The sequence below is a fragment of the Melanerpes formicivorus genome, unplaced genomic scaffold, assembly GCF_026170545.1.
Source record: "Melanerpes formicivorus ecotype bairdi unplaced genomic scaffold, bMelFor1.0.p_v2 SCAF_39, whole genome shotgun sequence".
Classification (NCBI taxonomy): domain Eukaryota; kingdom Metazoa; phylum Chordata; class Aves; order Piciformes; family Picidae; genus Melanerpes; species Melanerpes formicivorus.
Genome location: NW_027142391.1, coordinates 1,836,017 through 1,849,860, shown reverse-complemented (window position 1 = coordinate 1,849,860; position 13,844 = coordinate 1,836,017). Strand labels below are relative to the sequence as shown.

The 13,844-nt window shown below is 50.2% G+C and overlaps 1 protein-coding gene across 2 annotated transcripts in view; it reads left to right on the top strand.

Annotated features, from left to right (window-relative positions):
- Nucleotides 1-13,498, top strand: part of SKI (SKI proto-oncogene) — a 104,180-nt gene extending 90,682 nt beyond the window's left edge. Inside the window, exons 3-8 of one of the 2 annotated variants that reach the window (XM_068158204.1) lie at nt 2,399-2,524; nt 3,090-3,205; nt 4,590-4,867; nt 5,090-5,391; nt 7,170-7,400; nt 8,646-13,498. In XM_068158204.1, coding sequence (XP_068014305.1) covers nt 2,399-2,524; nt 3,090-3,205; nt 4,590-4,867; nt 5,090-5,391; nt 7,170-7,400; nt 8,646-8,834 — 1,242 coding nt within the window. In that variant the 3' untranslated portion in view covers nt 8,835-13,498. The remainder of the gene's footprint in view (nt 1-2,398; nt 2,525-3,089; nt 3,206-4,589; nt 4,868-5,089; nt 5,392-7,169; nt 7,401-8,645) is intronic. The other variant, XM_068158206.1, reaches the window with a different exon arrangement.
- The last annotated feature ends 346 nt before the right edge of the window (nt 13,499-13,844 follow it).

The window sequence follows — 13,844 nt, the reverse complement described above, 5'->3', positions numbered from 1 at the left end:
CCCCCCTTTTCACTCCTCCTCCATCTCTCTGTGGGGAAGACAAACCTGTTTTGTCCCCATGCATGCCCTTGTTTGCTGCCAGGGCTTTTCTAGCAGCAGCTCACGTTTTCAGATCAATAGTGGCTCTTGGCAGCAAGAGGTTAAGCATCACTTCCCAGGTCTGCTGAAATGTTCGGTGCTCAGAGCCCTCCTGATCCTCGGTGTCAGCCTTGATTTAAAAGGGAGGCAGTGAGGGACAGGAGAAAGCTGGAGGTGAGACCGTTTCTGTCGAGCTGAAATCAGCTGCTGTGCCTCACCTCCAACCTTTCTAGAAGCTGACCCTTGCTCTCCTTCCCCCAGAGCTGCTCATTTTCATACAGGCCCCGTGGAGCAGGTCCCAGCCTGGCTCGGGAGCCCCGTGGCGGAGGGGGCGCGCAGGGGGTGCGCAGGGGGCGCGCAGGGGGCACGGGGCCCAGGATGGCCAACTCCACGCCCGCCTGAACAGAATGTTCTGCAGACAGCAGAGCGCGGATGGTCGGGGGGAGGAACGGCTTTCCATGCTGAGTCTTGCCACCTGTTGCCTTTCTCATTCCAAGCCCCCCTTCCTCCCCACCCTCCACCCCAAGTTCCCCTCCCCACACAGCTCACCGTCCCCAGTGGATAGGGCTGGGATCAGGAGTCAGTTGCCAAATACCTTTCTAATGCTGTCACTAATTCTGCACAGACAGCATCTCTGCAAGCAAACCCAGATCCTTCCCAACACATCCTCCTGCATTTTCTACAGAAATGCCTTTTTCTTCCTTGGCTTAGATGGGAGGGACTGTGCCACAGCCACTACAAGAGTCAGCCCTAGGGAAGCCTGAAGCTGTGCCCAAAGAATCCTCTGTAAATCCATTGGAGCTGGCATTTGGCACTGGCACAGGCTAATTTTATACTTGGGGTGACACATACACACCCATGTCATTCTTCTTCATCTGCTACATATGGAAAGCTGCCCCGAGCTCCGAGCGCCAGGGAATGTTGTACTAAAGCCTCCAGCCTTGGTTTGATTATGTTACTATGCACACTGGGCTGAGGAAGCAGTAAGAGTGGTGTGTGCTGCCAGATGAACTGGCATCAGCTGGAGGCATCGGCTCGAGCCACAGTTCCACACCACTGCCCTGCTGCCATGGAGGTAGCAGACACAGCATGGACGTGAGGTCATAATTTCCTCCTCGTTAAGGTGTGCAAAAGGGATGGCCCTGCTCGAGGGAGAGGCCTGGAAGTCAAGTGGGAGAGCCTGGAGAAGTGCAGTTTAACAATGCTGCCTGTGGTTCCTCCTGTGCTCCTGGGGTAAAGCCACAGAGATCCCACCCTCAGGAGGGAAGAATCATTGGAGACTCCCAGTCCCCAGTTTAAGATGCCTTGATGGGGACTGATTCCTGAGCACAAGACATGGGTAGATAGGATCCTTCCTTTCACTGGCAAGAGAGCTGGCTTTGGAGCATTTCAGGCTCTCCAGCTGTTGTGCAGCCACACCTGTACAAATACACCAAAATCACAGCGAGGTGTAAGGATGATAAAATGAATGCAAACAAGAGCAGCTCCTGCTTCCTGCTGCAGCCTGGCTCTGCCACCGCTCCTACAAACAGCTTGCATGGGAATATGGGAAGGCAGGCAGGCAAGAAGAAGAAATAGAAGCTGAGGTGGTACATTTCTCTCTTACTTCTGGTCATGGTGCAGAGTAAGGTCCAGAACCTTCTCCCTCCCTCCTGATGGATGTGTGCTGGCAGGGCTGCAGGCTGGTATCCCCAGGGCACCAGTTAAACCAGTAGTTACCAATCTTTTTGCAAGCCACGCTGGGACTATAGGAATTTTATTCCTTCACAGTGTTGAAGGAAAGGGATTTTGCTTGCCAAAGGGCTTTCTTATGCTTGAGGATGATTTATGGGCCAAGCTGAGCCACTTGTGGAAAAGGCAAAGCAGCTCTTGGCAGCACCCCCAGAATCCACTGCAGCTGTGGGGTAGTGAAGTCATCGGCATAACAACCACTGCAAACAGAATAACAAAGTCTGTTCTGTTCTCGGTTAAAATAATCTTTCCAGCTCAGCAGCCACATTAAACCTCACCTTTCTGCATGCAAAAATAAGAGAGGGCTGATGGTTCTCTGCACCCTGGTGTGAATGTCTCACTGCAGCACTGCCTATTGCTCCAGCACCATCCACACTTGATCAGAGCTTGTGAAAGGAAGGGATGGAGCCGCCCGGTGCCATAGCTCGTGGCTGTCCCTCCTTTGTTTGGCCTTGGGCTTAGAGAAAGCAGAGCCTCTCCCCAGGCTTCTTTTAAACACAGAATTTGCTTTTGCCTTGTAACCTGTTTCTAAGCTGATTGCAAAATGAGTAATTCTGGCTTTGATTTTTCCTGCCTGTCTTTGTTTCAGGTCTCTTCAGATCCTCCTGCCTCCAAAAAGCCCAAAATAGATGACTCTGCTTCCCAGTCTCCAGCTTCTTCTGAGAAGGAGAAACAGTCCAGTTGGTTACGGTCCTTGTCCAGTTCATCTAACAAGGTGATTGCTGAATGCTTTGTAGTCCAGAGAGCTCAAATGAGCATGCTGCATCACTCTTAGAATCATAGAATGGTTTGGGTTTGATGGGACCTTAAAGGTCATCTAGTTCCAGCCCCTCTGCCATGGGCCTCTGCTAGAAACCAGAGGAGAGAAAGAGCTTGCCCAGGTTCCTACATAGTAACATGTCCATCCTTCTCCCAGTAAACACTTGAGCTCTACAGTCCCCCCAGTTCCCTTGCCATCTTCCAGTGCTCACTGTCCCTGACTGTGATGATGAGGAACACAATCCCTTCACACCTTTGAGCTACAGGAATCCCACAAGACCCAGAAGCCTTTTGTGGTCTCTGCAGGCTCCATGTACTTCCCTGGCAGAGCCAAGCCATGGGAGGTTGGACACCAGTGCAGTTCACCTCTCCCAGGGAGTCTACAGATCAGGCTCTAGCCCATGGGGAGCAGTTTCAGAGATGCCAGACTGTGCCCCGGGAAGCCTCAGCATCACTCTGCTGTGATTCATAGTTCAGAAGATTGTTCCTATGGACTTACTTTGCTTTCCCCTCCTCCCCAGAGCATTGGCTGTGTCCACCCCCGCCAGCGTCTCTCTGCTTTCCGGCCCTGGTCCCCTGCGGTGTCGGCAAATGAGAAGGAGCTCTCCACCCATCTGCCTGCCTTGATCCGAGACAGGTGAGGGGAGAGTGGCTGAAGGGGGAGGGAGGGCTTGGGGGCTGTGGAGATTTATTTGATGCCAGGCTGCTTGCTGTTTGGTCCCTGGCACTGTTACCTGTGGCTTTGCAACTCACCCAGTCCACTCGTGTCAGCTGTGAAAAGCATTTGCAGCTGCAGAAGGGAGACAGTGATGGGAGGGGTATTTGGTGGGTCCAGGAAGGAGGTTTCCTTAGGCCACAGAAGGCTGAAAGGAAGGCTGCTGCTGGGAACCTAGGCTCATTTGTGGGTACAGTCATCAGAGGCTCTTAGGCTTCACTGTTCAGAGGAAAGTTGAGTTACTCTCTTAGGGCAGGCAGTCAGGGACCAGCCAGCTGTTTCCAGGCAACTTCCAACTGGTCCCTGCAACAGCTCTGTAACTGGCAGTGCCATGGCAAGAGGAAGGACTCAATCCAGGCAACACCATTCCCTCCTGATGGCCAGGGGCCCAGGGGGTCATGGTGGAGCACACTGGGCAGGAGAGCCTGTAGAAGACTCTCAGCTTGAAAGACCCATTAGGAAGCTGGTGTAGGGCAGATCCTGCAGCTGGGTAGGAACACAAACTGGTAGCAGAATGAGTCACGGGTGTCACAGAATGGAAAGTGTCAGGGCAGTTGGAACTCTTCGGTCTGACAGGCTTTTGAGCCCCATTTCTGCCCAAAGGTAATGATTGCTTCTGGAAAGTTTGACTAGGAGTGGCCAGGTATTTTTAGGCAGTGTTCTGGAGAAGAGATTTTGCTGCCTGTAGGAACACATTTCTTAGAAGCTGTGGGGACATTTGAATGTGCAGCTGCAGTTGATAGTGAGCTGGACTGGCAGAGGGGGCATTGCTGTGGTTCTTTGCAAACCTCCATGCTTGGCAATGCAGTTTTGCTGTCCTTAACACAGGTTTGTTGGGGTTTAGGCTGTGGTTTGCCATCCAAGGTCTCAGACTCACACTGGGTCAAAAGCTAAAGCTGCTCAAGAGGAGGCTTTTTGGTCTGCTGTGGCCTTCCTTCAGGAGCTGCCTTTGCCACGTTCACCAAACATTGGTGGATAGACAGAAGTAAGCCAATGATGCAGGGAGATCATGAAGAAACAGCAGCATGACCTCTAGACTCTGGGAGGTCTCATCTCCTTGGTGCTCTCACAACACTTTGAATGTGTCCCCTTCTGAACTGGCTGGAGGTCAGCTGCAGAAATACCCCCCTGTCTAAATGAGTGCAGAACACTGAGCAAATAAGGGCAGAGCCTTAGCTGGTGGAAAGCAGTGGAGCTTCAGTGGCGTTCTAGGAAGTGTCTTGCAGTTTCAGTGTAACACATGGCTTGGAAAGCATTTTAAAGCCAAGAATGTGACTGATTTCTCCTTTTGCCTCCCCCTCTAAAGCAGCTTTTACTCCTACAAAAGCTTTGAGAATGCTGTGGCCCCCAATGTGGCACTTGCACCTCCAGCCCAACAGAAGATTGTGAGCAACCCACCCTGTGCCACGGTGGTGTCACGAAGCAGCGAGCCCCTGAGCACCACTGTCCAGCCACGGAAGAGGAAGCTGGCTGCAGAGAACACAACTGTCCCAGAGGCAGCAGCCACTGCTGCAGCCACTGTTACTGCCCCTGAAGAGGACAAGGAGTCAGAAGCAGAAATTGAAGTAGAAACCAGGGAAGAATGTAAGTGACAGAGCTGCCTTTACCTTGTTCTGTCCACACTGGCTTTTCCCCAGGAATCACAGGAGTTAGCCGCTCGGCTTCTGTTGTGTTCAAAATACCTCGGGGGGGGGGGTAAAACAACCTCAAGTGGGAGTGAAAACCAAGAGTGGAACATAACTGGGAGGGGAGTTAGGATCTTTTTAGACATTTTGGAAATTAATTTTTGACATTTCTGTCTTTCAGTCACCTCCTCCTTATCCTCGCTCTCCTCCCCATCCTTTACTTCATCCAGCTCTGCAAAGGACATGAGCTCACCTGGGATGCAAGCCCCAGTCACAGTCAACAGTTCGTATGAGGTTGCAACACATTCTGACTCTCACAGCAGCGGGTTGGAAGCTGAGCTGGAGCACCTAAGGCAGGCCCTGGACAGTGGCCTAGATACAAAAGAAGCCAAAGAAAAATTCCTCCATGAAGTTGTGAAGATGAGAGTGAAGCAGGAAGAGAAGCTGAACGCTGCCTTGCAAGCCAAACGCAGTCTACATCAGGTAAGGGCAAAGCAGCTTCCTCCCAGCACTGCCTGCAGATGTTCCTCCAGGTAACACCATGAGGTGGTCTCCTGTGAAGGAGAGTTGCCTCATTTTTCCCAGATAGCAACAGCCTTCTCTGGGGTGCTGCTGTACATCCAGTTGGGAAACTGGAGTGTGCAGGAACCATGCTGACAGTTTTAAGCTGGCCACCTGCTTTTGCCTTGGGGTATAAATCCATGGTTACCAAAATCAACATCTTGTCATTACCAACAAAATCCTCTGGTTCAGCACAGTTTATTTTGTTTTCATTTCACTGAGCTAGAAACATTTCTGTCCTTATGGAGGAGTTATCCATAGTTCTAAAAGATTGGTGGAAATCCTGCCACTGCCCAGCTGAGGGAGGGCATTCCTGGGCCACTGGTGGAAGCTCTGCTGAAGAGCTGAACTGCAGCCTGGCCACGTCATTCCCTTCTCTTTCAGCAAATAGATGCTCAGGTTTATGTAGCTAAAAGCAAATGTTTGTAAGTAGCAGATATTGAAAGCCAATTTTTCCACATCTAAATAAGTCAACTTGCACTTGAAGTGAAGAGGCCTCAGACAAAGGAGTGGGTGAGGCAGTACTGAGTGCTGAGGCATTCAGTGCACCTTGGGCTGAGAGGGAACCTGGCCCTCGCTTCCCACCTGGGCAGCTGCAGGTTCCCAGCTCCAGAGCAGGAGCTGTGGGTGCTCCAGGGGCAGGGCTGAGCTCACCAGGCCCTGCCTGGGAGGTGAGATTGTCAGAAAAGTGAATTTCCCATGACCCCACTGCAGTGTAACTCACAGAAATGAGCTGCTGTGAGGGTTTGACTCTGACAGAGGAAATGCTGCTTCGCTGTAGGGGGGGAGGGGAATCAAACTTTAGTTTCTAATTTAACCATTTAGGAGCCAGCCCTTTAGTGAGCCCCACCCTTGTGCTGCTGCTGCTGCTGGACATGTCCCTGAAAAACAGCTTTGTAACAGCCTAGGAGTTTGTTCCTTTGGACCTTTAGGCTCCTTGTCATTACCACTTCACTTAATGGCTGTCTCTTGGATGTGAGATTTCCAGGTGGCAGCTCCTGGGGAGGACCTGGGCAGTAGCAGTTTCCAGAGCAAAGCCTGGTTTTGATTTAGCTGAAGTTTTAGCCTGGAGATTTCCAGCTGCTGTGACAGAGCTGTCCATGGGCTGGTTGCCAGGAGCCTTCATGCTGCACCCCAGTAACCTCTAACAAACCCAAACTGCCTAGAATTAGAAAGAAGATACACAAATTGGGGTTTCTGATGCTTGCCTTGAGGGGCTTGATAGAATAGAGCTGCTGATGGAGTGCCTCAGCAGGTATGAACTCTCCTGCTCAGCTTTGCTGTCCACAAAGGGCACTCACAGACTGCACCTCTGTGCACTGAGCATCTTCAGTGCCTTCAGCTTCAGTGCAGGCATTATTGCACTTGGGGGGGTTGAAACTTTGAGCTGGTGCAGAGCACATTGCTGAGAGCTCTCTCCAACCGCACTTCATCTTTATTCAGTCACAGATGGTCACAGCTATTTTGCTTGACAAAGCAAAATGTGGCTGTAGCTCTTCATTATCCAAGAACTCAGGGTATCTTGAGTGCAGGATCTGGTGCTGGTTTAAAGGAGAAGGGTTTGTACAGAGTGAGCTCGGGGCATCAGCCCTGGCCCTATCCAGCAGAAGGGGGGAGGGGGTATGGGCTGGGCTTACCCCTGCACAGCTCTGGTTCCTTGCACTGTGAGTTCTCACAGGGTCCCTGCTTTTGTTCTCTAGGAGCTGGAGTTCCTGAGAGTGGCTAAGAAGGAGAAGCTGAGAGAGGCAACAGAGGCGAAGCGCAACTTGAGGAAAGAGATCGAGCGCCTGAGGGCCGAGAACGAGAAGAAGATGAAGGAGGCCAACGAGTCGCGGGTGCGGCTGAAGAGGGAGCTGGAGCAGGCCAGGCAGATCCGGGTGTGCGACAAGGGCTGCGAAGCCGGCAGGCTGCGGGCCAAGTACTCAGCCCAGGTAAGCCCAGCGCAGGAAGCTGTGCCAGCAGGGGAGCTTTACTGGCTCTGCAGCCTCCGGGGTCTGTCTGTACTCTAATGCCAGTGGCCTTGTTTTGTCTGGTTTGATACAAACCTGGCTGCTGGCTGTGTCTCTGCCCACATCATGTCCTTGACAGCCTGAGTCCTTACACAGGGTGTTACCAACTTGCTGCACCACCTGTGTCAGTCCCACATCCTCTACAGAGGGCTCCTGAGCAGTCTCTGTCCCTAAGGATAACTCCTGCATTGGTGTTACAGGGAGCTCTTGGAGCCCATATGTGCAGCAGCAGCTCCTGCCAGGCATGGTGCTACACACACACACATGTGCTTGGTAGCCCTGCTGTGACACCTGAAGCAAGAGCTGCCTGTGGCTGGTGTGGTCACTTTAAGGGAGGAGGGAAAGAGGAAAAGAAAAAGCAGGAGCAATCAGAACTACTTCTCAGCCCAGGCTCTCAATAACGGGAAGGGGAGTGGTCCACGGGTACCACTATGAGACATGTCTAACCAGGAGCCCAGGAGCAGGAAATGATGTGGGCTTCCTCTCTGCCATCACAGGATGTCTCACTGATAAGAGGTGTCCAGACTAAACACAACCAGATCAGAGCTGCTGTGCTGGGCGTTACCAGCAGTTCACTTCCAGTCAAGCAAAAAGAAATCCAAACAAACCAAGGCCACAGCAAGTGCAGATAAAAGTCAACAGCGAAGGTACCAGAGAGCTCTGCAGGTGTCTCCTCCCTCATGGTGTCATGGGCCTGAAGTCCCCTGCTACATTCCTCCTTGGGAGGGAACAAGCAGGGTTTGCTGATAGGAAAGGCTGAAGTCACTGCAAAAAAGAGATTCCAGCAGCTGAACCTGCTGCAGGTTTGGCTTTGCTAAGGCCACTGCTGGTACACTGGCAGGGTCCTGTTGTGTGTGTTTGGGGGGGCTGTGACCTCACCAGCACTGAGGGAGGAGTATTGCTCTGACAGCAGAGTCAGCTGTAAAAGTTTATTGCCTGCAGGGCATTCCTGACCCTTCTGGTGCTCCCTCTCCTTTCTGGAAGCCACCAGAAAGCTTGAAGCAGTTCAAGGTGAAACAGTTCCTGCAGTGCCTTTGCAGAGCTGTAGGGAACAGGCTGGAAAGAGAGGGGTTTGTTACTGCTCTCCTGCTGTCTGTGCTTAAGTCTACAGCATCGCACTGCCATTGAAATATACAAATAGGTTGTTTCTAACTTGCTTTTCTCTAGATTGAGGACCTACAGGTTAAGCTGCAGCACGCAGAGGCTGACAGGGAGCAGCTCCGGGCTGACCTGATGCATGAAAGGGAGGCTCGAGAACACTTGGAAAAAGTAGTCAAGGAACTTCAGGAACAACTGTGGCCTAAATCCAGCAGTCAGCCCAGCAGCGAGACCACGACGAGCAGCCTGGAGAACTGAAGCACCACAGCAGCTAGAGCCCAGAGCAGGAGGTGTCTGCACAGTAAGGGAGGTGTGTGGGGGGTACGTGTGATGCATGTGTGAGTAGTTGTGTCCTGGCACACAGGTCTAGCCATGTGAATTCCCAATAGGTGGAAGGCAAACGTTCCTCTTGCTAACAGAAGCACTGAGCTACGCCTCTTGTTTCTCCAGTCCATAGCACAACGTCTTACTGTGCCTATAGAACACAAAGTGTTTGTACACAAATTACTTTTGAGTCCACAGCAAATTTTCTACCGGCAAACTCCAAGCAAGCAGCATCGTCCAACTGAAGTCAGCGTCACAGGCAAGCGTGGCAGTGGTTTGGTGTTGCCCTTCTGCCTCTTGGAACATTTTGGAATTTCAAACACAAACTTTTCTTATAAGCTATTTAAAAGAATTCAGTACACAGACTTGGTATGAAAAAAAAACCTAAGGAGATTTTTATATGAACCTGTAAAAGCAAAACCTTGGATGCACAATTTTTAATGACTTGTGACAGGCTGGGGGATTCTGATGGCAGAAGCCCTCTGGTGATGACACCACTTCATTAGCAGTTTTCCAGCCACCCAGGAAGCCATCGCAGTTCTGATCCCGTCCCCTGCCTGTGGAAGTGCAGGCTGCTTTTCTGAGCTGGTCTGTTCCTTAGGGAGAATTCTCCTCCCTTCCCGTCCTGAACACGAGCAGAAAGGAAGATGCAGGATTGTAAAGGGGGGTGGGTGGTAGGAGGAGGAGGTGTGCTCTAGAACGACAACCCAGCCTTGCAGACCACCCCATCTTCTCTGAAGACATCTTCATTCGCTGCTGCGTGCAAGGACTCCCCTCAAGAGAGACTTCAGCTGTAGGAAAAGGAAGGCAGTGCAGAAGGCAATGGCTGAGCTGCTCAGGCAGGCACAGGTTTGGAAGTCGCTCTGAAATCTTTTACTTCGGCTCTCAGTTTCCTTAAGCCTCATCTCTGCTGCACCACCTCACCATACCCTCAGTATTCTCCTGCTTTTGTCTTGAACTGTCAGTCAGGAGCTCTGTGCCCACGGAGCGCAGCGGCGCAGTGCCGGATGCTACAGCACAGAGAAGCCACCTTTGTGCTGCTGTGAATAAGCCTCCATCTTAACCCCTTTCCTGGTTTGAAAAAGAAATTGCTTTCATTTTTGGATCCAAGCCGCAGCCCTGGAGTAGAAGTGCAGTGCAGCGAGTCACTGCTGGCTTGGTGCTGGTGCTCCGGGGGTTGAGTTGTCATTTAACTGCACTTTGTCCACCCTCACTCTGCATTGCAGTCCGTCTCTGCCACGTTTACAGCCCAGTGCTCTCCAGTCTGCCCTGCCCGGCCCGTGCAAGCCATCAGCCCAGCTCTGCACCCCCCAACACCACCATCACCGTTACACGGTGTGGAACGCTCCCAAACACCAATTCTCCAGGCCAGTGCACTGCTGGCTCAGTTCTAAACCTGTTCTACCTGGGTTGTAGCCAAGGGAGGTTGGGGCGCAGTGGAGATGCTCCTGGAAGTGTTTCATGACTAAAGCTGGTGCTTTACTGAACAAGAGCAAAATGATTTTCACCCACAAACTCTCACCTCTTCCACACTCGAGCTCCTCAGCAGGAAGTGAGTGTGACCTGGGGCTGCAGATGTGCCTTCCAGCTCATTTCTCCTCTCAGCACCTTCTAGGAGGCAATGCTGACACTTTTTTTACCTTCAAGAATAAAAAGGGGAAAAAAACAAAAAACCACACCCCCCCCGCCATGCATCATCATCCACAGGAGTTCCTCTGAACAAAGAAACCATTGCCAACAACCTCCACTTGCTTTTGGACAGCAACACAAACTGTGTGAGCTTCAGAATTCTTTCCCAGTAGATGGAAAGCAGCTTCCAGCCCTGAAATTAGAGACTTCACTTACAGTACCTTAGAGTCTTTTTTTTAAACAAGAGCTGTTTGCTTGAAGCCATCTTCACCACCCTACCAACTGTGAGTGCTAGCAAGAAGGCCCTGGGCACCTTTCTGGTACAGAAAGCAGCAGTCTGGAAGGAGCTGGGCAACTGTGACAGTGTCAGACTGTTGGGAGCAAGAAACACTTCTACCAAGTAGATGAGGTGAAACTGTCCGTTCCTGGAGGGCCTTGCCCTCCCCTTTTTGGGATGCTGGAGACTGAGTCTAGGTGCAGCTCTCCTCTTCCAAAGTGCAATGCAAAAGGAATTTTGATTATGCTTAAGCAGGTTTGTTTTGGGTTGTGTTTGTTTTTTTAATGTGGTTTTGTTGGTTTGGTTTTTTGGGGTTTTTTTTTTGCTTCTTTGTATGTTTTTTTCCCTGCGATTATTAAATCATATGCATGGAATTAAAGTCTCTGCCACACGTATAGTCATTAATGGGCATTATTACTGTCTTATGTAAAGGGTTTCTTTTGTTATGCAGTGTGCATAAAATGTTCTCAGCCTTATGAGTTCCAGAGCTGTGTTACTCACATTTCTTCAAGGGAAACTAAACTCCAGCCTTAGGTGCTAGCTGTGTTCAGAGCTCTCCTGCTTCGCTCTCCTGCTACGCTGAGAAATTACACACAGAACCAGCAGCCCCACCCCCCCGGCAGCTGCTCTGAAGCCTTACTGGGGAAATGTTGGGGTTTGGGATTATTCCCCCTGATCCTTGGTTATGTCTCTCCCTTATGACTCAACAAAAAGATTGGCAGCAAGTTTGTCCACCAGGCAAAGCAGCCAACTTACCTGTGCCATGCAGCAGTTTCCTGTGTGATCCACCAGCACCCTTTCCTCTGTGCCTGTGATGCTTCCAGCCTCCAACTTTCCTTTTTCCTAAGGAAAGAGACAGAGCAGTGCATCCCAGCAGCAGTCTCTTACCCATAGGTAGTTATTCCTGTCAAGCAGCCAGCAGCACTGTGCTCCACATGGCAATGGGATCAGATTGGCAAGGAAGAAGGCTCCAGACTGGAGGCACAGCTCTGTTAAGACCCAAAGGTTCTTCCTCTGGCTGTGCAGGGCAGGAACTCTAAGGTGTGACATAGGACAGGCTGCACAGGGGTTGAGGTTAGGGCTCAGAGTGAAAGCCTCCCAGGAGAAACACTTGTAGAAACTGATGTTTAAAATAAGGAACAGACATTGTACAGCAGCAGTGCAGCAGCAGGGGAGGGCTGCACAGGCTCAGCTGTGCCTGTGCTAACTGCAGTCACAACAGCCCTGATAGTGCTGCAGCGCTGACTTCACCTCCAGCTCAGAATTCCCCTGCACTTGAGTTCAGCATAGCCTGGGGGCTGCCAGAGACACTAACTGAGAAGGGGCTGTCAGAGGGTGGGGACCTGCAGAGGAAACTGCCGAGGGTGAGGAGTTCTCTGTGTAATTTCTACCCACACCACCCCCTGCCCAGCCACAGCCCGGCAGGGCCCCCTGCTTCTGCTCACCTCCAGTCCCTGCTGCATTCCACTTGCACTCCAGCTGGGAGTGCAGGACCTGTCAGGCCTCATCCTCTCATTTCAGCAGCTCTTTAGTTTCCTTTAAGAAGTTAAAAGGGAGAAGAGGTGTTTCCTACAGGCTGTTGACTCTCCCTCTACTTAAAATTGTATTACTTAACTACTTGTATATTCAGTTTAATTACTCCTTGTTTCTATTACTGAACGAAGACTAAACGAAGGGGAAAGAATAAAAATAAAACCAACAGCAATAACATTCATATCTACAGAGCAGCTAACTATACAGAATATTCTGCTTTTCAGACAGAACTAGCCAATGTAAAGAGAAAAAAAAAACAAACAGCAAAAAACCCACAAAAAAAGAAAGAAAAAGAGGAAAAAAAAACCCTAAAAAGAGTAAAAATGCAACCTGTAAATACTTGTTTTCATTTTACACTGTTGTATTATAAGTGTATATGGTGTTTACTTTTTCAGAACTCTTTCTTACCTGGTAGTTGTCTTGTTTTCTGAGTTGTGTTTTTAACTGAGAAGAACCTTTGCTGTCTGTTAGGAAAACAAACAAACAAACAAACAAAACACCACCACTGACACACAAACTTTGGGCAAGTTTTCGAGGTGGGTTGAAGCTTTTCCCCGGCGGTGACCTTTGCTTTCTCCTTCCTTTCCCTGGCAAGTATTTGATTACCAAAAGGGTGATAATGGTTCCCCCACCCCCCCCGCCCCCTTTTCCTTTCCATTCTGCCCTCTCATCAGTCCATGTGTTCTAGAGAGGTTTTTTCTTCTCCCCCTCCCCCCTCTTCCCCCCTGTTGGTTTGGGCGTTGGGTTGGGTTTGGTTTCCTTGTTGTTTGCAATCAGCACAACTCCCAGCCATGACTTTTTTTTTTCAATTGAAGAAAAAAAAGAAGAAGAAGAAGAAGAAGAAAATCTTTACCTTTGTAATAGCCAATAGCATTTCAGCACATTTTTGTTATCCTGGTCTCTCCTATGCTGCTGCTAATGACAATATTATGACTTACTCTACTATTCTAGAACTATTTTTATGTAAGTAATGTATGCTTTCTTGTTTATAAATGCCTGATTTAAACAAAAACAAACAAAAACCCAACAAAAATAAGACAAAAGCTTGGCATATTTATCTATTTCGCTGTGTACCTTGATAGTCCTTTTCCACCCCCTTTTCCACAGCCCCTCCCCTGGAAGCAGATAATATTGTAAAATAAAGGACTTTATGAGATTATGTATGAAAATAGCTATGCTTATATACCACAGTGACTGAATGTACAGTGTATAGACGCATTACCCAAAATAAAATTGTTTGTCCAGAAAAAACCCAGCAGCAGGAGCTCTGGTCTGCTTTGTGGCCTTCCCCAGCCAGGGCCTGGCCCAGGAGCTGAGTGCTGGGCACCTTCTCCTGGAAAAGGCAAAACTCCCTCCTTTTAACTTCAGCACCACACACTCACACCTGCTTGTGGCCATTCACAGAACCACACAATCACCAAGGCTGGAAGAGACCTCACAGATCATCCAGTCCAACCTGTCACCACAGACCTCATGCCTAAACCATGGCACCAAGTGCCAGGTCC